Below are 27500 nucleotides of genomic sequence, written 5' to 3'. Positions count from 1 at the left end.
AGACACTGAATATGTATGTTTCACATTTTTACTGCATATGCTCTTTGCAATTCTAATTTGTTCACAGCATTGTGCAAAAGAACAAATACACCCTTATTTACAACAAACATAAACTCCCTTTGGGTAGAGCTGTGCACAACTGGAAACAATATTGCAGTACATACTGGAACTGAACATTGGTTGCAACTAATGCTTCACCCACCCCTTCTCATCAGTGAAAGCTGAGATTCACCTGAGAGAAATTGTTCAATTTAGGAGACATTTTCAGGAAAAAAAAATATTTAAAAAAATGTTTAAAATTTTGCTTGACAGATTTTGACAACTAGTTCAAAATTTTTGTATGTAATGACTCAAGCAATGAAATGAGGACTATTAGTTTTATATGGAATGACTATTCAGCATTCACAAGTATAGTTCATTTTGACTGACATGACATAAGCAAATGATAATGTTATAAAACAGCAGAGAGTTGTATGAAAGCAATTGATGCATGAGCAAAAGCATTTGCAATTTGTTGGAAGGAATGAGAAACTGCTACTATGATGTGCACAAATGACTAAATGTTGTGGAGGTTGAACTAACTGTTGTGCAAATGTAAATAGTGATGTGAGAAATGCACCAAAGCGACTGAGAAAAACTGTAAATAGAGATTTATACATCATCTGAAAGCTGAATAAATAAACTTTCCATTGATGTATGGTTTGTTATGATAGGACAATATTTGGCCGAGATACAACTATTGAAAATCTGGAATCTGAGGACGCAAAAAAAATCGAAACATTGAGAAAATCTCCTTTAAAGTTGTTCATTTATGTTGGCGATTGTGCTGCATTCACTCACAAAAATATATTTTTTATATATTTACGGTAGGAAATGTACAAAATATCTTCATGGAACATGATCTTTACTTAATATCCTAATGATTTTTGACATAAAAGAAAAATCGATAATTTTGACCCATATGTATTGTTGTATTGTGCCACAGATATACCCGTGCGACTCGAGACTGGTGACGTGATCCAGAGTCAAAAATGGCTAGAATTTATTCTCATCTCTACTATTAAAACCAACGTATCGTAACGTATCAGCGCTCGGATTCGCTTCCATGGTGCTGTCAGTCCGTGAGGGAAACTAAACGCTATTGGATATTTGAAAAGGGGGAGGAGCCATCCATTAAGTCCCACCTTAGCTTCCTGTTTCAGTTGAAATTACAAAGATGAGGAAAACACCACTCACACTGGTCATTAGTGCTCATTAAAACACCATTTGGCTGTAGTTATTGGGCTAAACTTGTTAAACCAGCGGGCGAACGGGATCAGGCTCCAAGGGTGCTCATGGTGAATCGGCTGTCTGTCAGATTGCAGATTTTATAGACGTGGTAAATCACGTCTCTATCAGCGAGATGCTGCGGCAGCATGTGCTAAATCTGCTCGGTTTATACAGCCAAACAATTCAACTCGACAGCCAGACTCTGGGGGTCAGGGCTAAAGACGGCAGAGTGAAGGATTCTGGGATACATGCTCTTTGCTAAGCTTTCTATTATGATGCATATTCAGTGCGCGAGAGGTTTGACAGGCGTCCCTTGAGCCGGTTCTGCAACATCACGGTCACACTGACCTGAACCGGCTGTTGACCGACAGATTCGGGTTCCTGAATATGATGTGGAGAAGCAGCTTGAATTAAATATATACAGTAATATATAGTCTGACATCGGCACCCACATTTGGATTGACTTGATTTAAAACCTTTAATCACTCACTCCCTTTCAATCCTGAGAGACATAAAAGATAATCTGAAGATTTTTTTTTCTTTTCTGTCCATTCAATGCAATTCAATGGGGTCCAATGTTGGAAGTGGAAGAAACTGGAAAAAGTCAAACTGGAACATCATGAGAATGAGTAAATGATGACAGAATGATAATTTTCAACTATATAAGTTAAAGGGCCCTATCTCTCTCCCAGTGCAATTGACTTTGTACAGCGACACATGTATCATTCCTATTCTGCACCCGACGCACAGCTGACTCTTCCCTCCACAGACGCACGTCGGTAAATTAGGGAATGAACTTGCGCTCCCGGGGGCGGTTCAGCGAAAAGAGGAGGCGTGTTCCGGAGCAAACGTTCCCTGGTGCTATTCTGCAGTTTCAGAAAACAATTCCGTCACAGACCAGGAGAAACCTCGTCTAAAGTCAGCGGCGCGTTATTCAGAGGCTATTTTAAGGGCGCGTGCTTGGCCATAATGTAGCGTGTGCACAACACACATACACTTTGATTCTCTCATCTACACAGAAGCAGTTCGATTTTTAGAAAACCATACATAATTACAAGGAAAAATATTCCACACGAGGGAAATCATTGTTGTGTCCATGAAGATGTGAAAAAATAGGCATAAATCTAGCTTACACATTTACCCAAATTATCATACGCCTGTTTAACCGAAGCTAATCTGTGTGTGTTTCTCCATCCCCAATGTCACTTCTCTGTGTTTTACGGCCCTGACGAGAACGTCGGTCTCCTCGGCTGTGAACCGCTCCTGGCGTGCGTCTGGCAAACCCGCCATTATAATAGTAATCCGCCATGGAACAAGCGCGCCTGCTCTTAAAGGGAATGTGAGATGACGCTCTGATTGGTTTATTTCACGTTACGCCCAAACCACACCTATGAGTAATGAAGCGACTTCAGACCAACACATTTTAGATTTGCGTCGGGTTACTTGTTACCCACAAAGTTACTTGCGTTTCGCGCTTGATACTTGCGTTTCAGATCGTTAAAATAGGGCCCATAATCTGTCTCATTAACATTAAGTGGACGATAGAGGTGTAACAATAGATCGTGTCACAATACATCGCAATACAAAAATTCCCAAAAGTCCAGGAATATTAATTTACACCCACAATGTATCAAATTTAGCATTTTAATGAACAGTACATTTTTTGTTAACCTTTTACCAAATGTCTTGGAGTATCGCAATAATATTGTGAGTTTAGTATCGTTATATGAGGGTATCGTTACACCCCTAGTGGACGAGAAATACAGATTTCTTCACATTTTCAGGTTTCACAAGGGACTAACATAACTAACATAAACTAACACAAACTAACTAACATAAACAGACTAGCATCAGATTAGCATAAACAGATCTAACATAACTAACATAAACAAACTAACATTGACAGATCTGATATAACTAACATAAACAAACTTTTTTAGTGTAGCTTTTATTTTATTTATTTGATTACTTTAAATAAAAAAAATCGATAGCATTTACTTGTGGAACTCTTTCAATAACATTTGATATTTATATTGTATATTTGAATGAACTTCTCTTTTATGAATGCTTTTCTTTTATAATGTTGTATTTCTCTTTTATTTTTTCTTATTTTTGTGAAGCGCTTTGAGATGTGACTTTTAAAGTCGCTATAGAAAATAAAGTTTATTATTATTATTATTATTAAACTAGAGGGACAGGATTCTCCCGTACGGACACAAGCTCAGATGAAGGACAGGAATGACACGCTTCCTTTAGGAACTGGGTGCGGTTCTCCAAACATCCCATAATATCACACAGCTCTGCCAGCTCTCACACACACACACACACACACACACACACACACACACACACACACACACACACACACACACACACACACACACACACACACACACACACACACACACACACACACACCTGCCATCAGGAGCCTCTTACTGCACTCAAAGACCTTTATACATCTTTTTAGAATATATTAAAGATGAACATTTTCTTGCTAGATGGGATAAACCATTCCATAATTTAATAACCCTAAATCTTATATTGTATTGACCTCTACAAGTGAGACATTTTGGAAGATGAAAATCTGTAGATTGACGAGTTAAGTGACAGTGAACCTATGAAACTGCTCTGGAATGTTCCCTTCACTGGAATATATCTTATAAATGAAAACACATATTTAAGAAATATTGATATCATAAATAGTATATTATATTAATGTACCAATAAACCACTGCAAAGATGAAGCTTTTGTTTTTCGAGAAGTAAACACACTCACATCTGAACTGACCAGGTCAACAAACAATAAAAACGTACATGTAATTATTTTTATTTTTTTGTATTAATATTATCATCATCTCAATTATGCATGTATTCATATATGCATATATGTAATTTTTTTGTATTAATATTATCATCTCAATTATGCATGTATTCATATCTGCAAATATATAATTTTTTGTATTAATATTATCATCTCAATTATGCATGTATTCATATATGCATATATGTATTTTTTTTGTATTAACATTATCATCTCAATTATGCATGTATTCATATCTGCAAATATATAATTGTTGTATTAATATTATCATCTCAATTATGCATGTATTCATATATGCATATATGTAATTATTATTATTTCTTTTGTATTAATATTATCATAATCTCAATTATGCATGTATTCATATATGCATATATGTAATTATTATTATAATTTTTTGTATTAATATTATCATCTCAATTATGCATGTATTCATATATGCATATATGTATTTTTTTTGTATTAACATTATCATCTCAATTATGCATGTATTCATATATGCATATATGTAATTTTTTTATATTAATATTATCATCTCAATTATGCATGTATTCATATCTGCAAATATATAATTTTTGTTGTATTAATATTATCATCTCAATTATGCATGTATTCATATCTGCAAATATATAATTTTTGTTGTATTAATATTATCATCTCAATTATGCATGTATTCATATATGCATATATGTAATTATTATTATTTCTTTTGTATTAATATTATCATAATCTCAATTATGCATGTATTCATATATGCATATATGTAATTATTTTTTTATTTTTTTTTTATTAATATTATCATCATCTCAATTTTTTTTTTCAGATCTCCTGGATGGCTTTGCTGGGGCTGGAAAGGGTTGTTTATGGTTGTTTATGGTTGTTTATGGTTGTTTATGGTTGTTTATGGTTGTTTATGGTTGTTTATGGTTGGTTATGGTTGTTTATGGTGGTTTATGGTTGGTTATGGTTGGTTATGGTTGGTTATGGTGGTTTATGGTTGGTTATGGTTGGTTATGGTTGGTTATGGTTGTTTATGGTTGTTTATGGTTGTTTATGGTTGTTTATGGTTGTTTATGGTTGGTTATGGTTGTTTATGGTGGTTTATGGTTGGTTATGGTTGGTTATGGTTGGTTATGGTGGTTTATGGTTGGTTATGGTTGGTTATGGTTGGTTATGGTTGGTTATGGTTGTTTATGGTGGTTTATGGTGGGTGATGTGCTATAAAATTAACAAATGCAGTTTGCAACAATAAACAATTCTATGAGAAAAAAAAAGAAAAAAAAAAAGAAATGCATAAAAACTAAATATCTGTCACAGCCAATTAAAAGTTCTGATCGCTGACCTGATCGTGCCAATTAGCACAGAGCTTTTCAACCACATCTTTTTCTAGAGAGGAAAAACATCAAATCGAGTCTGTAATTACAGAATAATGTCCAAAGCACCAGGTGGTGTGGTTTTGATGATCACTTACGATACTGTGCAATTACAGCGACCAATAATTATCCAGACGTCGCTAATTAGACACACATTCGCTCTATTCTTGTCACTCAGAGCGACGCATGTGAAATCATTTTAAGAGCCTTAATAACACATGCTAGTTAGAGATCAAACATCTCTCCGTCAAACTAACAGCAACATTTGAGAGCGCACATCCTTCCCAAATGCAGACGGGACAGAAATAGAAAGTCACAGACAGCAATAATGTCAGCAAACACACGGGCGGCTCCTGTAATACACTCGCTATATATACTGTTAAACTCAACCCATGGCAGAAATGTTGGGATGCTCCCGCTAAACCGCTCCCAGAGTCGGAATGCCGGGTTAGACAAATGTGCTGGATGTTGAAACACAAGTGAAAGAAGATATTTCAGGCGTCTGAGGTTAAAACCACGCCTGCTCTCAGTTTACCGCGGTATTCAACACTGTTGATCTGAGAGTTACAGTGTGTGTTTGTGTTTCTGAATGAGGAACTGGGAGTTTCTCTGTTTTACACTCTGTTTCCTAACCAGATTAAGGCAGATTATCGTGACAAGCAATCTGTCCACACCAGAAACAATTCAAAAACGAGACGTGTCACGTGACAAAATCAATCAAAGATCACAGCCAATCAGAAGAGCGTGTGGGCGGAGTCTCTCTGCAAGCGCACTGCACTCACAATCAATCAATCAAAAATCAGCCAATCAGAAGAGTGTGTGGGCGGAGTCTCTCTGCAAGCGCACTGCACTCACAATCAATCAATCAAATATCACAGCCAATCAGAAGAGCGTGTGGGCGGAGTCTTTCTGCAAGCGCACTGCACTCACAATCAATCAATCAAATATCACAGCCAATCAGAAGAGCGTGTGGGCGGAGTCTCTCTGCAAGCGCACTGCACTCACAATCAATCAATCAAAAATCACAGCCAATCAGAAGAGCGTGAGGGCGGAGTCTCTCTGCAAGCGCACTGCACTCACAATCAATCAATCAAAAATCACAGCCAATCAGAAGAGCGTGAGGGCGGAGTCTCTCTGCAAGCGCGCTGCATTTGCATTACTGCACTTAATTTATAAATATTAAACCATTTCAACATTATGAACAATGCACAGTGAGTGAACGAAACAATCTTTGTCATTGAATAAACAGTTTAAACATTCCAGTTTCCATTAATTTATTTTCAAAATCTCTTATAAATACTATTATGAGATGTATGGGAAAAAAATGTATGTATGATACATACAGTATATATGAAATATGAATGATAATTGAATGTCAATAAAAATTAATTACATAAAATAGACATTTTACATGCAGTTCAAACATATAAACCTTACAAATATATACATATTTCTAAGATCTGAGATGAATTATCTATTGTTTGGTTAAAACCTTTTAAAGATGAAATAGAAGCACATAATTAGTTCCTGAGATTATCACTGTCATCTGTGTTTGTATCTCCAGCTGTGATGTCACAGATATACACACCGATTACAATCCTCTGTTGTTCGTTCCGGCTGATTAACATGATAAAGATACTTCGTCTGAGAGAGTTTCGTCTGGTTAGGACATGTTAGCAGCTTCACACATGCCGTCACTAAAGGATTGGAAAGTCATTAGAGCTAATGAGTAAATTAATTTTAATTATTGCCTGAATTATTCCTCTAATGCAATCAAAAAGTTCAGCAAAGCATGAATAATCTGACAGAAGCCCATTTAAAATCCTCTTGGACCGGCTCACACTTCTCCACTCGTCATAATGAAACTTTACAAATTAAATTATGATGAGTTGCAGAGTTCGGCGGTGTGAAAATTTGCAATAGTAATATTTCTTAATTTTCCTTATTATTTTATTTATTAATAAAAACAATATTATTATTATTAATAATAATCTAAAAACATTATTTTCGTTTATTTTACAGTTTAATAATATAATATAAAATAATTTTCTTTATAATTTTCTTCAATAATAGTAATTATTGTTATTCAATTACATTTTTTATGATAATTTAATTTATTAATGTATTATCATTTTATATTATTATATTATTTTCCTTAAATACACAATGAGAATTACAATAACAACATTTCATAATTTTATTTACTGTTTTTTAATAATAGTAACAACTCAAATTATTATTTTTATTATTATAAAACACTTATTATTATAATTAGTATTATTTATTATTTTACACTTATATTATTGAATGTTTTATTTTACAGTAGATAAATTAGAATAGTAATATTTCTTCATTTTCTTTATTATTTTATTTAAAACAATAATATCAATAATAAATATTCTTATTTATAGGTAAAAAGCTTCCGTAAAGCATGAATAATCTGACAAAAGCCCGTTTAAAATCCTCTTTGGATCGGCTCACACTACTCCACACGTCATAATGAAACTTTATAAATGAAATGCTGATGTGTTGCAGGGTTTGGCGTGTGTGTGTGTGTGTGTGTGTGTGTGTATGTGTTCCTCTAACGCATCTAATCAGGGTCTCGTCGTAACCTCTCGCTGTCGCTCTAATGGAGTAATTTACCAAAGCGCGCGTTCCCTGCGCGGGGTCACGGGGGCTCGTTCCACCAATTAACACGGGGCTCCGTCAACACCCATGAGGACGGGTCACTAATGACCAGCATGTGTGAAATCAGAGCGTCTCTCTCTTCACTCACACACACACACACACACACACACACACACACACACACACACACACACACACACACACACACACACACACACACACACACACACACACACACACACACACACACACACACACACACACACACACACACACACACACACACACACACACACACACACACACACTCTCTCTTCAGGCTCACAGCACATGTGAAAAATCAAGCAGCCGAAAATGTGATTCTCTGTTTCTCTCTAATGGGCAGATTTTCATTACATTCACCTGAACCTGATGAGCAGGTGACAGAAAATAACATGTATCTGACCACACACACACACACACACACGCACACGCACACGCACACGCACAGGCACACGCACACGCACACGCACTCACTCTCTCACTCTCTCACACACTCACTCACACACTCACACACTCACACACTCACTCACTCACTCACTCACTCTCTCACTCTCTCACACTCACACACACACACACACCGTCTCTCTCACTCACTCACTCACTCACTCACTCACTCACTCACTCACTCACTCACTCACTCACTCACTCACTCTCTCACTCTCTCACACTCACACACAGTCTCTCTCACTCTCTCTCTCACTCACTCACTCACTCACTCACTCACTCACTCACTCACTCACTCACTCACTCACTCACTCACTCACTCACTCACTCACTCACACTCTCTCACTCTCTCACTCTCTCACTCACTCACTCACACAGTTTACCTGGTAGTAGTTGGGCCAGTAAGTGCTGATGGCGAGCTCCACCTGGCTCCAGGAGTGTGTGGCGGGTCCAGAGGTGTTCCACACCGGTAACCCCATCGGGCTGTTGTTCTCCTTGATGTAGATGTTCAGATGTCCAGGTCTGCCGCCCTCTCGACCCGCAACATAGAACTGGAATATCACGCAGTGTGTGTCGTTCTCCTTCAGCTGCGGAGTGAAGAGTAACGCCTTCTGACCCGCAAACCGGCCCGAGGAGTTCACCATCATGAACGCTGCGCCTGGAGAACATCACAATACACAATGATAATCAATATACGTATATATATATATAATCAATGATGAGATGAGAAGGTGTTTATCAAGTCTAAACACATTTATACACACTACCAGTCAAAATATTTGGATCGGTAAGATTTTTTATGTTTTTAAATTAAGTTTCTTCTGCTCACCAAGGCTGCATTTATTTCATTAAAAATACAAAAACAACAAAAAAACCCGGTAAAATTGTGAAATATTATTATAATGTAAATCATCTGTTTTCTATGTGAATATACAGTAAAGTGTAATTTATTCCTGTGATCAAAGCTGAATTTTCAGCATCATTACTCCAGTCTTCAGTGTCACATGATCCTTATTTTAAAAACATTAAAAATCATACCAATCAAAAACTTCACACTGTAGATGTTCAGATCAGTGCTGAACGTGTTCGGAGAGCAGATCACTGTCACACACTGATGTGTTTATGAGACATATGGAATACATTAATGTGTTTATCAACATGTAGAAATCACTGCAGTGACGGTAATTGATTAAAGAGGAGCCACTTCATTACAGGAGCAGCTTGATTTATCTTAATTAGCAATGCTAATAAATGTAGATCTGTTTCAATCAGGCTGATGCCAAAATCAACACACACACACTGACTCACGATTACACACACACACACACACACACACACACACACGCACAGCAGCTTTAGTGTGGTTGATGTTTATCTGTTCACACTGGACATCTGTTTGCTTTTCCTTTATGACACTTTCCTCAGTTTGGAAACACTTGCTGAAGAAGATATACATAAACAGACACACACACACACACACACACACACACACACACACACACACACACACACACACACACACACACACACACACACACACACACACACACACACACACACACACACACACACACACACACACTCTGACTCACACTCATTCACAAACTCTCTCACACACACTCACACAATTATTCACACCCTCATTCACTCACTCACTCACTCACTCACACACACTCACAGACAGACACACACACTCACATACACACACACTCACAATCTTTAAATAAAATGTATATATCCACAATAAACCGAAGCCTCTCGTACATTCTTTAATTAGTCTTTAATCAACTCTAGCATGTTTTCCAGCAGAAGTGATGTGATGTAAAGCTGTGTTAATCACTTCTGTGTAACGACCACTTCTTGTCCGCCAGAATAATTAGCCACCGTCTCCGGCAGCGAATCATAACGAGTGTGTTTTCTTGCGACGAACACACAGTGTTTCTCCTCCTCAACAATAGCGTGTTCGGCCCAATTAGCCGCGGAGCTCGAGTGTCTCAGAAAGGCCAGCGGGTCTGTGTTTATTAGCACTTCAACAAGCTCAGATCTGATTGGACGAGAGGCGACGACCTCACAACACCTGCTACAGGTCACATGACTCACAGTCACTCAGGACATTCAGTATGTAAAGACATATTTAGATTTCAAAGCCGCAGATCACTGATAGGCGATATTTTTACAGCATGTATTTTGTTTATTGTTTGTTCATATTAGATCACTAGATTTACTAGTGTCAAAAAATACAATTTTGATTAATGTAGAAATAAACAATAAGATTAATAAATCCTGTAGAAGTATACTTCACTGATAGTTAATGTTAACCAATGTTACCAAACGAAACCTTCTTTTTTTAGCATGTTGCTAGCATGTTTTAACATGATTTAACACTTTATTAACATGTTTTTAGCTAATTACTAGCGTGTTTTAAAATGCTAGCATGACTTAACACATTTCTAGCATTTTTCTAACGTAATGTAACACATTGTTATCATGTTTTAACATGTTGCTAGCATCTTTATAACATGATTTCACACTTTGCTAGCATGGGTAACATGTTTGTAGCAAGATTTAACATATTACTAACAATTTATCACATTGCTAGCATGTTTTAGCACGTCTAGCATGTTAGAACACATTGCTAACATGTTTTAACAAGTTGCTAGCAAGATTTATCACATTACTAGCATGTTTTAACATGAAGTTAGCATGATTAAGCATGTTGCTATCATGATTTAACACGTTACTAGCATGTTTCTAACATAACACATTGCTAACATGTTTTAGCACATTGTTATCATGTTTTAACATGCTGCTAGCATGTTTATAACATGATTTAACACATTGCTAGCATGTTTAACATGTTGCTAGCAAGATTTAACATATTTCTAACAATTTAACACATTGCTAACATGTTTTAGCACATTTCTAGCATGTTAGAACTCATTGCTAACATGTTTTAACAAGTTGCTAGCATGACTTAACACATTACTAGTATGTTTTAACATGATGTTAACATGATTTAACATCTTGCTATCATGATTTAATACGTTACTAGCATGTTGCTAACATGTTTCTAACATAACACATTGCTAACATGTTTTAGCACATTGCTAGCGTGTTTTAGCATGCTGCTAGCATGAAGATCACAGCAAGTGTTGGTTAGTTTGGAGACTGTGAGGACTCGCGATCACGAGTAGTTTAGTTAAGGATTTGTGCAGATGAGCGCCCGGGAACAGATTAGCATGTGCCACGGATCCGCTGCCAAACTCAAAAGAGCGTATGAAACCATAACTTTAATCCGAGCTTGTCTACTGGTTCCTTACAAATTACCATGACGATCTGCTGGTGTGATACACACGCTAGCGGATCTCAGAGAAACTCCCCACAGCTCTGACAAGGTGAAACCATTACCTGCCGCTAATTTACTCAGAGAACCAGCGGTCCGCGGGTTTATTTCGAGCGTCTTGGCACCTGATGCTTCATTAGAGCATGCTGGGATACCGAGTGAGCTTGTCACGCTAATGGCAGAGCTAATTAAAAAGAGTCTCGGACAAGCCGGGCATCACACAACATTATTATTATGAGGAGAAGTTCCACATTTCTTCATAATGAGAGACAGCGCAGCCTAAAATAAACACATCTGTGTCGTATTATTACCCAGAACAGTTATGATTAAAGTTACAGTGATCCGTCCGTATGATTTTCATAAATGTGGTTTCAAATCAAACATTCTGATGAACTTGCTTCTGCACGCTTACTGAATATTAATATAACACATAAACAAGCACTGTAGTTTTACTATGGTAATGCTATCAGATACCATGGTACTCCACGTGCTGATGCATGATTCATATGCATATCTATATTATTAAAGTCTTGTGTAATGCATTAAGATTGGCAAAAGCTAAATAAAGAAATATTCATTAATTCGTTCATTTTAATTTATTCAACTAAACAAATGTTTATAATTATTTAATTATCTTTATTTATTAAATTGAATTGATCAAACTCAAAGCATGGTTTGTGAAGAAACTGCAGGAGTAGATGAAAAATTTATAATTAAAAAAAATAATGAAAATGAATGATTTCAAAATAAAAACAAAAACCTATTTAAAACAAATGACATTTATTTAACATTATATATTATATTTTATGAATTTATATTATATTATATTCCTATTTTAGTTTAATGTTTATTTTATTTCAAGTAATGAAAATATATATATATGCTTAAATATGTATATACAAATTTTATAGATATATATTATTTTACATATATTACATATACATTTTTATATATTATATAGCAATTTATTTAATGTTTACTTTACTTCAAGTAATGAAAATATGTACACACACACACACACACACACACACACACACACACACACACACACACACACACACACACACACACACACACACACACACACACACACTTTAAATGAACAATAGTAACCCTGATCATAACTCCTCTTGACGCGCATCAGTTCCTCCACAGACACCAAACCGTCTGACGCTAATCATCAAAGTCTATAGGCATTACACTCATTATACGCTCCGAGCGACGGTGTGAGCGGGGTTGTAATTCCAGTAATGACTGGCGCTCATTATTCTGTTCTCATTCAGGTCCTGAACCCTGTGAAAATCATTATGTGGTTGAAATCGGAACGAAGGGGCCGCTCTTTAAACTCAAGCCCTCCAGGTCTCATTTGCTAATAAAACTCGCGAGGTCGCGGGCCCGGCGGCGGCTCTCAAATGTCAATGTAGACAAGCCAATTCTCACATTGTGGCACCAATCAAAAACGCTCTCGCTGTGAGAGTTCGTGAGGAGCCGTGGCCCGAGCTCAATTTCCCCCATGCAAGAAAGAAAGAAAGAAAAAACGCAAGAAAAGACAGGAAAAATACGAATGATGGAGCTGGAGCTGCTTTTGTCTGACTCGAACAATGAGGAAGGGGGAAAAAAACTTTATTCCATCTGTCTGTCTTGCAAATGAAAGCTGAAGAACTTTCATAAACTCTGAAGAGAAAAATATATATTTTTCGAGGACGGTCTACTTTAGCCGAGAGCTAATTGGCCGGGGAACAGTCAGATCTGCGCGTTTCATGATGAGTTCATCCGTTCTCACACACATCCCACAACATCTTAATGACATTATCTGTTGAGACGCGTAACACCATCAGCCCGTGACGTAAAGTCACCATGAAATGCCACCGGAAACACGTTTAATTGATTCAACCATAGGTTTTTAAACAGGAAAAAGTGCAGGACGGCAGTGATCAGGGATTAGACCTTTCATCACGATTACAGTGACCAAAATCTTCACGGTTATCATGGTATTGGTGAAGGGGTCATGGATTTAGAAATCAAATTTTAACATATCAGAGGTTATTGTACTATAAAAATATCATAAGTTTCAGAACTCAGTCCAAAAACAGCTTTAATTGAAGCCAAGCTCAGAAAACAACTCGTTTTGGATTTTGTCACATTATGATGTCATAGAGCAGTGAAAGACCGCCTCTGCAGAAGAAGGTCGACGCCCACCTTTATAAAACTCAAAATATTAATAAAAACTATATTAGTTTCTACCTGTTATTATTATCATTGACTAAAACGTAAAAAAAAAAAATCTGTTATTAGAAATAAAGCTAAAATTAAATTAAATATAAATATTACCTTAAAAATCTAACTAAATGAAAATGAATAAATGTTGCCTTGGTAATGAATTGAAATAAGTTGAAGTTCGAGGTTGAAGTTGAAGAATGAGTCTTGTGTTGTTTGTGAATGTCTTAAAGTTGTTTTAATTTATTCATTGTATGGTTGTGCTGCTGTGACACCTAAATTTCCCTCCGGGGATTAATAAAGTTAATCAATCAATCAATCAATCAATCAATCAAGTTGAACTCTAAAATTATTAACTGGAAATAAATAAAAACCAAAACTGAAATAAAACTAAATTAAATCTACAAAGCAATATATATATATATATATATATATATATATATATTAGTGGTGGGCCGTTATCGGCGTTAACGTGCTGCGTTAACGCGAGACTCTTATCGGGCGATAAAAAAAATATCGCCGTTAATCTATTCTCCAAGTTGGGTTGGGAGCTGAGCTGGCTTTATACTACACCATAGACTGTAAAAAATATGGACAAAGCGTCTGTGACGTCACCCATAGACTTCTGAAGAACGGTTTTGAGGCCGTTTATGGGGGGTATGGGCGGCGCCATATTTCAATACAAATGTTCAGAAAGGATAACTTACAGGTATGATGTGTTGTGTCAGATCATGGCCGAGACGTCAAATTTCAGGAATTCCACTCGGCGCAGCCTATGCTCGTTGTCAGCTGTCAATCAAGCTGTCAATCGCGCCCTTATTTGTCATACATTTTAAATCTAAATACGATCTAAACTAACGAGTTAGAAAAAAATTCACCCCCCTTACAGTTGTCAGGCACTCGGAACCTATCGAAAAATACAATAAAAGTCCATGGGACCAACCTGTAAAAACATGAATTTATGCTGTGAAAACGGACATTTTAACATGGGGGTGTATGGACATTTGCTCCCTTTTGGGACCTGCCCCTAGCGGATTTTCGATGTATTGCAGTTTTTCGCACTTCCGGGTAGGCTTCATTTTTCAGATTAGAATGTTGCCGCTTCTACTACACAAGCTATGATGACGCAATCTACCCGCGGCCGCGAGGTACACCCGGCTGCAACGCATCATATTCGTCGTCATCTTAAGTAAACACGGCTGAAAGTGAAAGCTGGTGAAAAAGATCGGTGCAACATGTTCCATTATTTGGACTTGGTTCGGATTTAAGCCGGCCGACGTGCAGCAGAAAACTATACAGACAGAGTGTGTGGGGTAACAGTTCGGTAAATTAACACACGACTAATCCGTTCTACCACCTCAAATTCAAAACGAAACATATCACTGAATACCAGCGCGCGCGTATTATTCCCAATATATCTTAGTGGTGTAGCACATAATCTCTGTCTGCGCCCGATTTTAAGAATCATTGTTGTGTTTCTTTTTAACTGAAAAGACATCGGTTAGACAATATTCTCATTTTAAATTTGGGGTTTCATAAACTCCAAGCCATAATAAACATTAGACCTACTTAAGTCTCTGCAGCTATAGTGTACTTAAATTTTATTTATCTGCAAAATGATGTTGTATACTTACAGTTTTGCACAAAATATGTTCTCAAAACTACATACACCCTTAAAAAAAAAACTAAAAAAAACATTTAGCAGTTGTTTAGCAGGGTCTGTGTAACCTGTTCTGAAATCGTTTTATTATAATATATATCGTTATCGCACTGTATATCACAATATGGATTTTAGGCCATATCGCCCATCCCTAATTGATAGCCTATTATAGTTGATAATAACATAGGCCTACCTAATGTTGCCTACGGACGGTAACAGTACAGTAGTAACCTTTTACAGTCTATGAGTAGAACAGCTTTCTCAAGCAGTTTGTGATGCATTTTGGAAACAGGAGATGAGCCCCTGGTCTAATGCGCCACCTGGCTTGAGAAACCCGTTCTCAAAGACTTACTTTTATAGTCATTATTTGGGTAGCACACATATTCTGAATGCCTTCGGCAGAATTCAAACGAGCCATTTTAATCTAGATTAATCTAGATTAATTTCAAAATTAATCTAGATTAATCTAGATTAAAAAAATTAATCTATGCCCACCTCTAATATATATATATATATATATATATATATATATATATATATATATATGTATGTATATATATATATATATATATATATATATATATATATATATATATATAAAATAAACTAATAAAATGACAAAAGCACAAAACAAAATTAATTAAATGTAATTAAATTAAAATTCTAATTTAAAATAATATTAATAAAACTAAAATAAAACTGATCTCAGTGATATTAAAGGGGTCATGGATTGAGAAATACAATTTTCCTTGATTTTTTGACATATCAGAGGTTATTGTGCTATAAAAAATATCATAAGTTTCATAACTCAGTCCAAAAACAGCTTTTATTGAAGCCAAGCTCAGAAAACAACTCGTTTTGGATTTTGTCACATTATGATGTCATAGAGCAGCGAAAGACCGTCTCTGCAGAATAAGGTCGACGCCCACTTCTACATCATCACCTCTTTAGCCCCACCCACTGATTCACACAATCCTTTAAATCATTTTAATGAGTCTAAATGATAAATTATATATTTTATCCGCTCCATACACAAATAGCAGTTTATAAAGTTATAAATATGGATATTTTTCTAACAAAAATGCATGGCTTCTCTTCTATTAGGCCGTTATTAACCCCTGGAGTCGTATGGATTACTTTTATGATGGATGGATGCACTTTTTTGGGGCTTCAAAATCTAAGTCTCCATTCACTCCCATTATAAAGCTGGAAAGAGCCAGCATATTATTTAATATAACTCTCATATTTTTTTTAATTATGGGCTAACTTTAATTTTTGGGTGAACTATCCCTTTAAAGTCCTCCTGTAGTCCATCATTTTATCCCTTAAAACTCATCTTTGATCAGCAAAATGACATTTAAATGTTTGTTTCCGTGAAAAATATGTGTCATGTCTTAAAATATCTTGACTGTAACTCGACACCCTCGCCTCATTTAGTATGCGCGGTTCTATGAATATGCAAATGAGCCCCGCCTCCACTCACTCACTCAGCTCAGAGATCCACTGGTTGACGATCACACGTTGATCTGATTGGTTACAAGGTAGTTTGTGACGTCAGAAACACCAGCGATTTCAAAGCGTGTGTTTGAGACTGTCTTTGGTTCACTGCAGTTTAAAGGAGGAAATACTCAGCAATGCTGTCGACTTATGAACTTACACATGCTTTGTCTTAAAGCATATTAAAAACACATCATAGACACATAAACAACATTAAAAGCTGGATTTTCACCACTGATAAATGTGACTTTCACCCAACAGATTGGCTCAGCTGATGTAGAAGGACAGTATTATCTTGAGCGCTGACCTATAATCATATAACCGTGTCTTTTCTGTCCCGTTTGACTTTCCCTCTGACATCACAAACATTCGCACAAACTTGCAAACACAATTAGCGTGATGTTGTGGCATCATGGTAATGGCTGTTTCCCGCGGGACGACATCTTTAGCTGATGTGATTGAAGTTCTGATTTAATTCCTGCCGTCCTTCAGTCTCTATGACAGAATAAACGTCTCTCTGAACAACAGGAGGGATGTTTTCCGTCCGCAGGGGGGATGAAGCGCGGCATTACTGTATGCAGAACACTTAATTCAGTTAATGAGCCTGTAAAAACAAATAACATTCCAGACGAGGCTTCATTAGGAAAAAAAGTACGAATTTCGCCGCTTTTGATCTTGAGAGACGAATATTCTGGATTTCTTAATAGGCCGTGTGAAAACGTCTCCAAATGGATCTGCAGAAACGCAATCAAATTAGGCTCGTAAATGGAGCAGAGTAAGAGATTCATGTGACTTTAGGGTAAAACACATCATAGTCTCAGAAGATGATGTCTGAAAACATGTGTTAAATATACATTTTCATGCGAATTAATATAATATTTGGATAATATTTACTTTCTATTTTGTTACATTATAACAAATTTCTACTCACTATAGTATTACTGCACTGTACTGTAGATGTATTAATTTTGTTTCGTACATTGATTTATTTAAATGAATGTTTTATTTATTTATTTTAATCTTATTTTTTATTTTTCAATTTTTTAGTTTTTGCATATCATGCTTAAAACAAGAACAAATATCTGCCAATGGGGTCAGAAAAACAATGTTGTTTTCCCTCTAAATTAATTAAGATTATTTTTCTGACTCCATTAGCAGATATTTGTTATGTTTATAAGCACAAACTCAAGTAAGTTTAATGCATTTTTCAAAAAAGACGACGTAATATCTTCAGTCATTTTGCTTCTTCTCCAGTGAATGAATCTTGGTTTAAGAATGTTTAGATATTTGTGCTGGAGAACGAGACAGAAACACTGAGGAAGAACATCATGTTTGCAGTTTTGTCTGCTTCAAGTAAGCCAACATTCAAAGTATATCCTGAGCAACTAGTTAAAAATATGCAAAAAAGTGCATAAATTAAATCACAGTTATAATTCCCTGCATTTGAATGTCCCGTGAATGAAGCTCAAGCTCAAGTCTTTGGTCTCGTCCACGTCTTCAGGCGTTCTCTTCTGACCGGCGTTAACTAGTTCCTCTAAAGACTCATACACACATCTACATGATTGACTCAGTATTGAGGAGAGAAACTAATTAATGAGAGGCAGAAGACCCTCGTTCTTTAACATCTCCCACAATCCTCTGCTGTGAGACAGACACATGGAGGCCGAGCCTCATATAAATCCTCCACATCCAGAGATGTGAACCCTGAAGATGCTGCTAGTGTGATTTTACATTAATTAAGATGCATAATTCATCATTAATTTAGTGCATTTCTTCTATTGTTTCAAACACTGGCCAGGAAAGTGTATTTTGCATTAAATGTTCTATACAATGTGAAGAATAAGAATAAGAAGAAAGGAGAAGAACAAGGATGAGGAGAATAAGAAGAAATAACAAGAAGGAAGAAAGGCAGGAGGAGGAGGAGAAGGAGGAAAAGGGGCAGGTAGAGGAGGAAAATAAGGAGGAGGGGAAGGAGGAGGAGAAAAAGAAATATGATGAGGAAAAGGAGGAGGGGAGGAGAATGATGAGAAAAAGGAGGAGGGAAAGGATGACTAGGATGAGGAGGAGAAAGATGATGAAAAGGAGGAGGGAAAAGGAGGACTAGGAGGATGGGGAGGAGGAGAAGAAGGAGGAAAAGGAGGAGGGGAGGAGGAGAAGAAGGAGGAAGGAGGAGGAAAAGGAGAATGATGAGGAAAAGGAGGAGGGAAAAGGAGGACTATGAGGAGGAAAAGGAGGATGGGGAGAAGGAGGAGGAAAAGGAGGAGGGGGAGGAGGAGAAGAAGGGGGAAGGAGGAGGAGAATGAGGAGGAAAAGGAAGAGGAGAAGGAGGTAAAGGAGGAGGGGAAGGAGGAGGAGAAGGAGGAAAAGGAGAAAGGAGGAGAAGGGGGAAGAGATGTATAAGAAGGAGAATAGGAGGGGAAGGAGAAGGAGGAGGAGGAGAGGAAGTAGGAGGAGAATAATGAAAAGGAGGAGGAGGAGGAGGGGAAGGAGGAAAAGGAGGAGGAGAAGGAGTTCCACAGATGTGCATGTGGATGGAGCTTTCAGGAAGCATGTTTACATTCTGCTGCTGTGATCTCATGTTTTCATGGCTCTTAATGATCAGATCATGTGATCAGGCGTAATCGATACCAAGCGCATGTTTGAGATTCATGAGTGATTGACGTGCGACTCGCTAATGCAACCTGATGCTTTGATCCGTGATCGGCAGGAATCCAGCAGGGAACGTTAATCTTTCATCAGATGCAGCTGTGCAGGATAAACACTAATGTTATTCACTCAAACACTCTTTCATTTATCAGGATAAACACGTGATTCACTCAACCACTCTCTCATTTATCATTCATTCTGACTCTTAATGGACTCAAAACTTCAGTCACACCTGCCAACAGTGAGAGCTAATGTTTCATACCAGACATAAAGCTGTGTTTTGCATAATTTATTACTAAAAATAAGTTGTTGTTTTTTTCGTTTTTTTTTTTTTTTTTTTGATGGAAAATAAATGATTTGGTTGTTTCTGGTCAAACATTTGGAATAACTGCAATTTTGTTGTCACTTCTGCTCACCAAAGCTGCATTCATTTGATCAAAAATACTCCCGTTTTCTATTTTATTAATTAACTATTATTGAGCATCAAATCCTCATATTAGAATATTTTGAGAAGGATCATATGACACTGAAGACTGGAGTAATGATGCTGAAAATTCAGCTTTGATCACAGGCATTAATGACACTTTACTAGATATTCACATAGAAAACAGATGATTTACATTACAATGATATTTCACTGTTTTTACTGTATTTTTGATCAAATAAATGCAGCCTTGGTGAGCAGAAAAGACGTCTTTCATGCATTTTGAATGTAATTTAAATAAAATAAAATAGATGCTAATAATTTATAATAAACTATTCCATGTTTCATTTATGTATGAGTGAAAAATACTGTATACATCACATTAAGGTTATTAGTTTGTTTATGTTAAAACTGTGTAATCCCAAAGGATGGAAGTTTTATATGCATTCAAATGCATAAAAATGTGTACCTAAATATTTAAGTAAATTAATTATAATTATAATTATTAAGAAATTATTGTGGGTTTTTCCACTACATGCACTCATGGAATAATGAAATTTAATACATTTTAATTTATATACTCCATCATAAGTGATAGGGTTGGGAGCAGGCTTCACTCTATGTTTTTTTAGATTTTCAGAGTGCTGGCCTTATATAACACATATGAAACAAAGTAAAGAGGCCGCACTATGCATATAAAACGTTTATTTTGCACAAACGCGTTTCGGCGTGTGCCTTCTTCAGTGTGCAACACTGAAGAAGGCACACGCCGAAACGCGTTTGTGCAAAATAAACGTTTTATATGCATAGTGCGGCCTCTTTACTTTGTTTCATATACTCCATCATAAACATGCGTCTAAGAAAAGGATTTTAAAAAGTACATTGAGTTTCTATGTTGAATTTAATCATAAAACTAGACTAAATAACATGATGTTCACAAAACTCAATGGCCAAATGAAAATAACATAAAAATCAATGCATATATGTAGGAAATATTCAATATATTGGCCAGCCTATTGTGCCGGAGGCCTTATTGAAGGCCTAACCCTATGTTTGTACTACTTATGCCTCGGCACCATCCTGTGTTACCTTTCTCAGAGAAGGGGGCGGGCCTCGGCCGAACGACTGTCATATAGGGATGCTTAAAAAGTCTACATTCACATAGTGAATGTCAGACAGCCCCGTGGGCTGGACACAATATCTATCTGAAGCTCCAGCGTCAGTCTACACTCCAAAACCTTTTTTTTATTTTTTTTTTGGGAGGAGACGAACTACTCTACCCCGAGGTGGCTAATAGCCCAAGGGCTAACGCAGATGTATCTCAGAAATAAAACAAGCAGCAAAAAGGAAGCCATCACATACTCACAAAAGACACCCATATAATTGGAGCTTCTTTTTATCGTTCTAGCCACCTAACAGGGGAACTTCAGGGCAGTAATATCCAAGTTTACCTTACCTTAATGTACAATAACGTGACCCCATAACTCTACACAGGGAACAAAAAGTCTGTAGAGAAATACATTTTAGTGTTAGTTGCACACAAAAAAATGTTTCTTAGACAAGACCACTCAGCTCACCTGCGGCGTGCGGAGTGAAGACTCTATGAACATGGGGTCCACCACTTTACATGCCTGAAAGAGGCGCTCTCACTAACCAAGCCGAGGCAGGCCATCAGAACATCGTTCTCATCATGGGGAGGCCCAGGCCTGATGTAAGAAACGCCTGGGGAGTCTGGAAGAGAGGAGAGGGCTGAGATGTAACACGCCCTCCGGGGAGATGATCCATCACCGACTCTGGGTTCGCTTGTGCTGGATCACCTCCTTCAGATCCCTCTTCTTCTTCCTCCATGGAGGGGGCGCACGAGAGGCGACACTGGCTCTCTGGCCGTGTCTATGGTCCTCGAACCGTGAAGGGTTTGGCCCTCCCGTCTGTCTGGGCGTGGATCCGGATCTCAGCGGTATACAGGTCCTGAAAGCAGCTGAGCACGCCTTCGCCTCCCTGAACTTCCCAACCACCACCTCCACGGAGGTGCCAAAGAGTTCAGAGGGCGAAACCGGCGAGTCGAGGAGAAAGGCCTTCTCCTTCTCCCCGATGTCAGCCAGGTTTAACCACAGATGCCTGTCCGTGACCACCAGCCCTGACCCCTGGTCGAGATCCCGCAGCAGGTCGGGCTGGTACGCCTGCAACACCGGCCTGACCCGCTGCCGTGTATGCTCTGCCATTCAAACATGCTGTATTCTTCAGCGGTTCGGACGGCAGGGTTGGAGCTCTCAGACACGAGATAGCGAAACTAGCCACCGGATGTCGGTGGATCCGGGCAGAGTATGGGTTCTTCCATGCCCTCTCGATCTCCATGTGAAGATCAGGAAGGAATGGAAGGCTCGCCTGAGCTGGTGGTCTATGGCCGGGGAGAAACCGATCGTCAATCCTGCCGGCGGCGCACTCCATACACGGTACAGGGACGTTCTCCCTGATTATCACCCTCATCATCCATTTCCTGCTCGTCCTGAAGAGCACTCGCTGCAGGAACAATAGGAGAATAGTCTTCCTCATCCCCCTGCAGCTCACCTTCGTTAACCATCGAATCGTCTGAGAGGTTTCCACCCCTCTGAAGGCGATCGGCGAGGACCTTCTGGGAACCCCATGATGCGAGTCCCCGCTCCGCCTCAGCACAAGAGGGACCTGAGCCACGAGTCCAGACGCTGAGCCCTCCTCACTCGAGAAGAGACCTGACCCACGAGTCCAGACGCTGAGCCCTCCTCACTCGAGAAGAGACCTGAATCACGAGTCTAGACGCTGAGCCCTCCTCACTCGAGAAGAGACCTGACCCACGAGTCCAGACGCTGAGCCCTCCTCGCTCAAGAAGAGACCTGAACAACGAGTCCAGACGCTGAGCCCTCCTCACTCGAGAAGAGACCTGAACCACGAGTCCAGACGCTGAGCCCTCCTCACTCGAGAAGAGACCTGAGCCACGAGTCCAGACGCTGAGCCCTTCTCACTCGAGAAGAGACCAGAACCACGAGTCTAGTTGCTGAGCCCTCCTGACTCGAGAAGAGACCTGAACCACGAGTCCAGACGCTGAGCCCTCCTCACTCGAGAAGAGACCTGACCCACGAGTCCAGACGCTGAGCCCTCCTCACTCGAGAAGAGACCTGACCCACGAGTCCAGACGCTGAGCCCTCCTCACTCGAGAAGAGACCTGACCCACGAGTCCAGACGCTGAGCCCTCCTCACTCGAGAAGAGACCTCAACTACGAGTCCAGACGCTGAGCCCTCCTCACTCGAGAAGAGACCTGAACCACGAGTCCAGACGCTGAGCCCTCCTCACTCGAGAGGAGACCTGACCCACGAGTCCAGACGCTGAGCCCTCCTCACTCGAGAAGAGACCTGACCCACGAGTCCAGACGCTGAGCCCTCCTCACTCGAGAAGAGACATGAACCACGAGTCCAGACACTGAGCCCTCCTCACTCGAGAAGAGACCTGACCCACGAGTCCAGACGCTGAGCCCTCCTCACTCGAGAAGAGACCTGACCCACGAGTCCAGACGCTGAGCCCTCCTCACTCGAGAAGAGACCTGACCCACGAGTCCAGACGCTGAGCCCTCCTCACTCGAGAAGAGACCTGACCCACGAGTCCAGACGCTGAGCCCTCCTCACTCGAGAAGAGACCTGACCCACGAGTCCAGACGCTGAGCCCTCCTCACTCTAGAAGAGGGCCAGACGAGAGCAGAGCGTTCTCCGATAAAAACGCTCACAGTTTGCACAGGCGGCTCTCTCGAGAACCTCTTCATCCAGACCGAAAACGCACAGTTCACGTGTGTCACTCGCCGTCAAATATCTTGGGCATGGGTCAGCACACTTCTGAACACAGTCAGCCTTCCTCGTGTGTTTCATTTTAAAATGTCTCTTACCGTAATCATTCAGCATTTACTAACAGAACAGTCCCTGAAGACGAAAAGATGAATGTCATGTTTGCAAGGCGCCCCTTTTATACTTCCGGGTCGCACGATGATGACATCATAGGCGTTGTCTCAGGTCGGTAGGATTGCAGTGATTCGATTGCAGTGTAAGACACCTGTCACGCCCGAGGCGTTCCCCAATGCGTTTCCACGAAGAGCGAGTTCCCTTTCGAAAGGGAAGCAGCGTCTCCATTAGTCTGATTCCTGAGGTGCTGTCAGTCCCAGAGTCCCACACACACACACACACACACACACACACACACACACACACACTGCTGTCAGTCCCACGCTAGCTCAGAGTCCTCATCTCAAATCAAATCATACGCGATCAATGCAGCATTAAAGAGAGAGAGAGATACGGGAAAAGCATTCTAATGACTTCCAATATGCCACTGCGAGAGGAAAAAATGCTTTAATTAAAATAGATTTGCGTGTTTTGATATAAAAATTCATTCCCAGAGCTTTTGTCTTTCCTCCATTACCGGCACAATGGAGTCATCCCGCTGATATCGAGCGCTGGTCACATTTACAGCCTTTTACCGTAACGTGAGCGATATCCGGGCCGGTTAGTGGAGGAACGTTTCCTCAGAGGAATGAACGTTGATTCTTTACTCTCTAATGAAGTGATCGTCCACCATCTCGCCAGCTTTGCTTCACATTCATCTTCTCTAGTCTTTCAAACAACCCTCAATAAAGAGCTCAAACCAACTAGAACCAGATTACAAGCTTTAATTCAATGGGTGAATGAATGCAGCGTCACATGAAGCACTGAGAATGAAGTCAAGCAATCAAATGACATACAAGTCAATCATTATATGTATTAAAAATGTACTTTGAAACAAATATCTGCCAATGAAGTCAGAAAAATAAACTTACTTAAAAAGGAAAACAGGATTATTTGTTTGACTCCATTGACAAATATTTGTTCTTGTTTTAAACACAAACTCTGATCCATTTTTTACTTAACATCTTCAAGTAAAAAGATTTTTGCTTCTCCAGTAAAAGCATCTTGATTTAAGAATGTTTAGATATTTGTGCTGGAAAACAAGACAGTAAGATATTAATTGTTTGCAGCGTATCCACCATGTAATGCCATGATTATGAATTTAAGACTTTCTGCTCCAAATTGAAACCTTTTAATATCTGCGAATTTTGTCTTTAATATTTCCTCCTATATTTCCCCAGCCCTTGGGTTGTTTTTAACCCAGTGTTTTTTAGTGTAACAACCACACAGTGGTTTGCCAATGCAAGCAGCACTAAAAAAATAATGCAACAAAGTTTGCTTCCAGCAGGAGATCAATAATATTGTTGAATATTAAATACAATTTCCCCAATTAAGCAAGACAAAACCCAAAGGCAACAAAGGCGAAAAATAGTGGCGAGTTTCGACCAAGGCAAGCACACTCACATCTGCTTCAAAAAATGTTCAACAATCCCAATGATTGACCGGCCAGAAAGACCAATAATAAAAGCAAAAAAGTAAGATATAATGATATAATGTATGTAGTAAAATAATAATAAACAGCTAGTTCTATAGTGAAAAGAAATCAACCCATTAGGCTGGGTTAAATAAACAACCCAATTTGCTGGCTAAAATTAAACCAACATGTGTTCTGTCCTATATTTCCCCAGCCATTGTAACCCAATTTGGGTTGTTTTTAACCCAGTGTTTTTTAAAGTGTAACAACCACGTAATGGCGAGTTTCACCAAGGCAAGCACACTCACATTTCCTTCAAAAAAATGCCCAACAATCCCAATGAATGACCGGCCAGAAGAACCAATAAAAGCAAAAAGGTATGATATAATGATATAATGTATGAATCAAAATAATAATAAAAAGCTAGTTCTATAGTGAACATAAATCAACCCATTATGCTGGGTTAAATAAACCCAACATGTGTTCTCTCCTATATTTACCAAGACCTTGGGTTGAAAACAACACAAATTGGGTTGTTTTTAACCCAGTGTTTTTTAAAGTGTAACAACCACATAGTGGAGAGTTTCGCCAGGACAAGCACCACTCACATTTCCTTCAAAAAATGTCCAACAATCCCAATGAATGACCGGCCAGAAAGACCAATAATGAAAGCAAAAATCCATCAGTGTCGCATGTGTGTGTGTGTGTGTGTGTGTGTGTGTGTGTGTGTGTGTGTGTGTGTGTGTGTGTGTCTGTGTCTCACCGGGTGGCATCCACGGATCCAGCGAAGGCTTCTCACTGGTGTCGACCTGTTCCCAGTCGAGGTCATCGTCTCGTCCTTGAGTGTATCCACACGAAGAGAAGGGTTTCTCGAAGTCACAATCCCCTGCAACAGAACGACAGACATTCACATCGTCAGCGCCTTTCCCGGCCTGGAAATGAACGAGCGCATCCATTACGCTTCTTTCCGTCCGCTCGTAATGCAATATGCCAAACAACAGGAGCGTTTAAACCGTGATGGAGAGGGATTCCAGCCACAACATATATTACCATCATTAGCCGCGCGTGAGCCAATTTCACAATGACAGAAATGAAGTGTCCAAACTCTATCATCGTTAAACGCCGGCTTGCTATAGAGCATAAATCTGATTCATTTCGCAGCGGCGTGCGAACCAGACTTCCCCTTCAAATCATCTGGCGTTCGCTCTCATTCATCCTAATAATCCTGACGGGACACGCGGCCCAAAGAGGAACCAGGCGCTTTTAATTCCTGCATAAACAGGTGAGCATGTAGAAAAGGTTTTTTTATAGGGGTTTGTGGCTCTTTGACTGTCAAACATGATTAGTTTTGGTTGCATCACAGACTCAAGCGACTAATCGATGAAACATTAACAAATCTGTTTACACACTTCACCTTTAACAGTCTGAACATGTGTGCATCATAATGTGAACACTGCCAAACATGCTTTTCTTACTTAGTCTTCTTGTCTTGTTTCCAGTCCAAATATCAAAAAATTCTCAAATCAAGATGCATTTACTAAAGTAGTAAAATACCTTAAAATATGATGTCTTGTTTTCTGGGGAAATGTATCAAAATTAAGTGAGTCTTTGCTTAAAACAAGCAAAATTTTCTGTTTGAATTAAGATAATTTTTCTCACCCCATTGGCAGATCATTTAGCCCTTTTTAAGCAAAAACTCACTTAATTTTGACTTATTTCCCCAGAAAACAAGACATAATATCTTATGTAATTTTAC

At 38.8% G+C, this 27500-nt stretch overlaps 1 protein-coding gene across 5 annotated transcripts in view; it reads right to left on the bottom strand.

The window, feature by feature from the left end:
- Positions 1 to 27500, bottom strand: part of LOC309501029 (receptor-type tyrosine-protein phosphatase mu) — a 299591-nt gene that overhangs the window by 188652 nt on the left and 83439 nt on the right. For all 5 annotated transcript variants that reach the window (XR_014206757.1, XR_014206758.1, XM_082172944.1 and 2 more), the window contains exons 2-3: positions 26508 to 26630; positions 8964 to 9238 (exon numbers count right to left, since the gene is read on the bottom strand). Coding sequence is in view for 3 of the 5 variants with exons in the window: in XM_082172944.1 (XP_082029070.1) it covers positions 8964 to 9238; positions 26508 to 26630 (398 nt within the window). In the remaining 2 variants the exon portion in view is untranslated. The remainder of the gene's footprint in view (positions 1 to 8963; positions 9239 to 26507; positions 26631 to 27500) is intronic.

Source organism: Leuciscus leuciscus, assembly GCF_965113295.1.
Source record: "Leuciscus leuciscus genome assembly, chromosome: 6".
NCBI lineage: Eukaryota > Metazoa > Chordata > Actinopteri > Cypriniformes > Leuciscidae > Leuciscus > Leuciscus leuciscus.
This window is presented reverse-complemented; position numbering and strand designations above follow the sequence as displayed.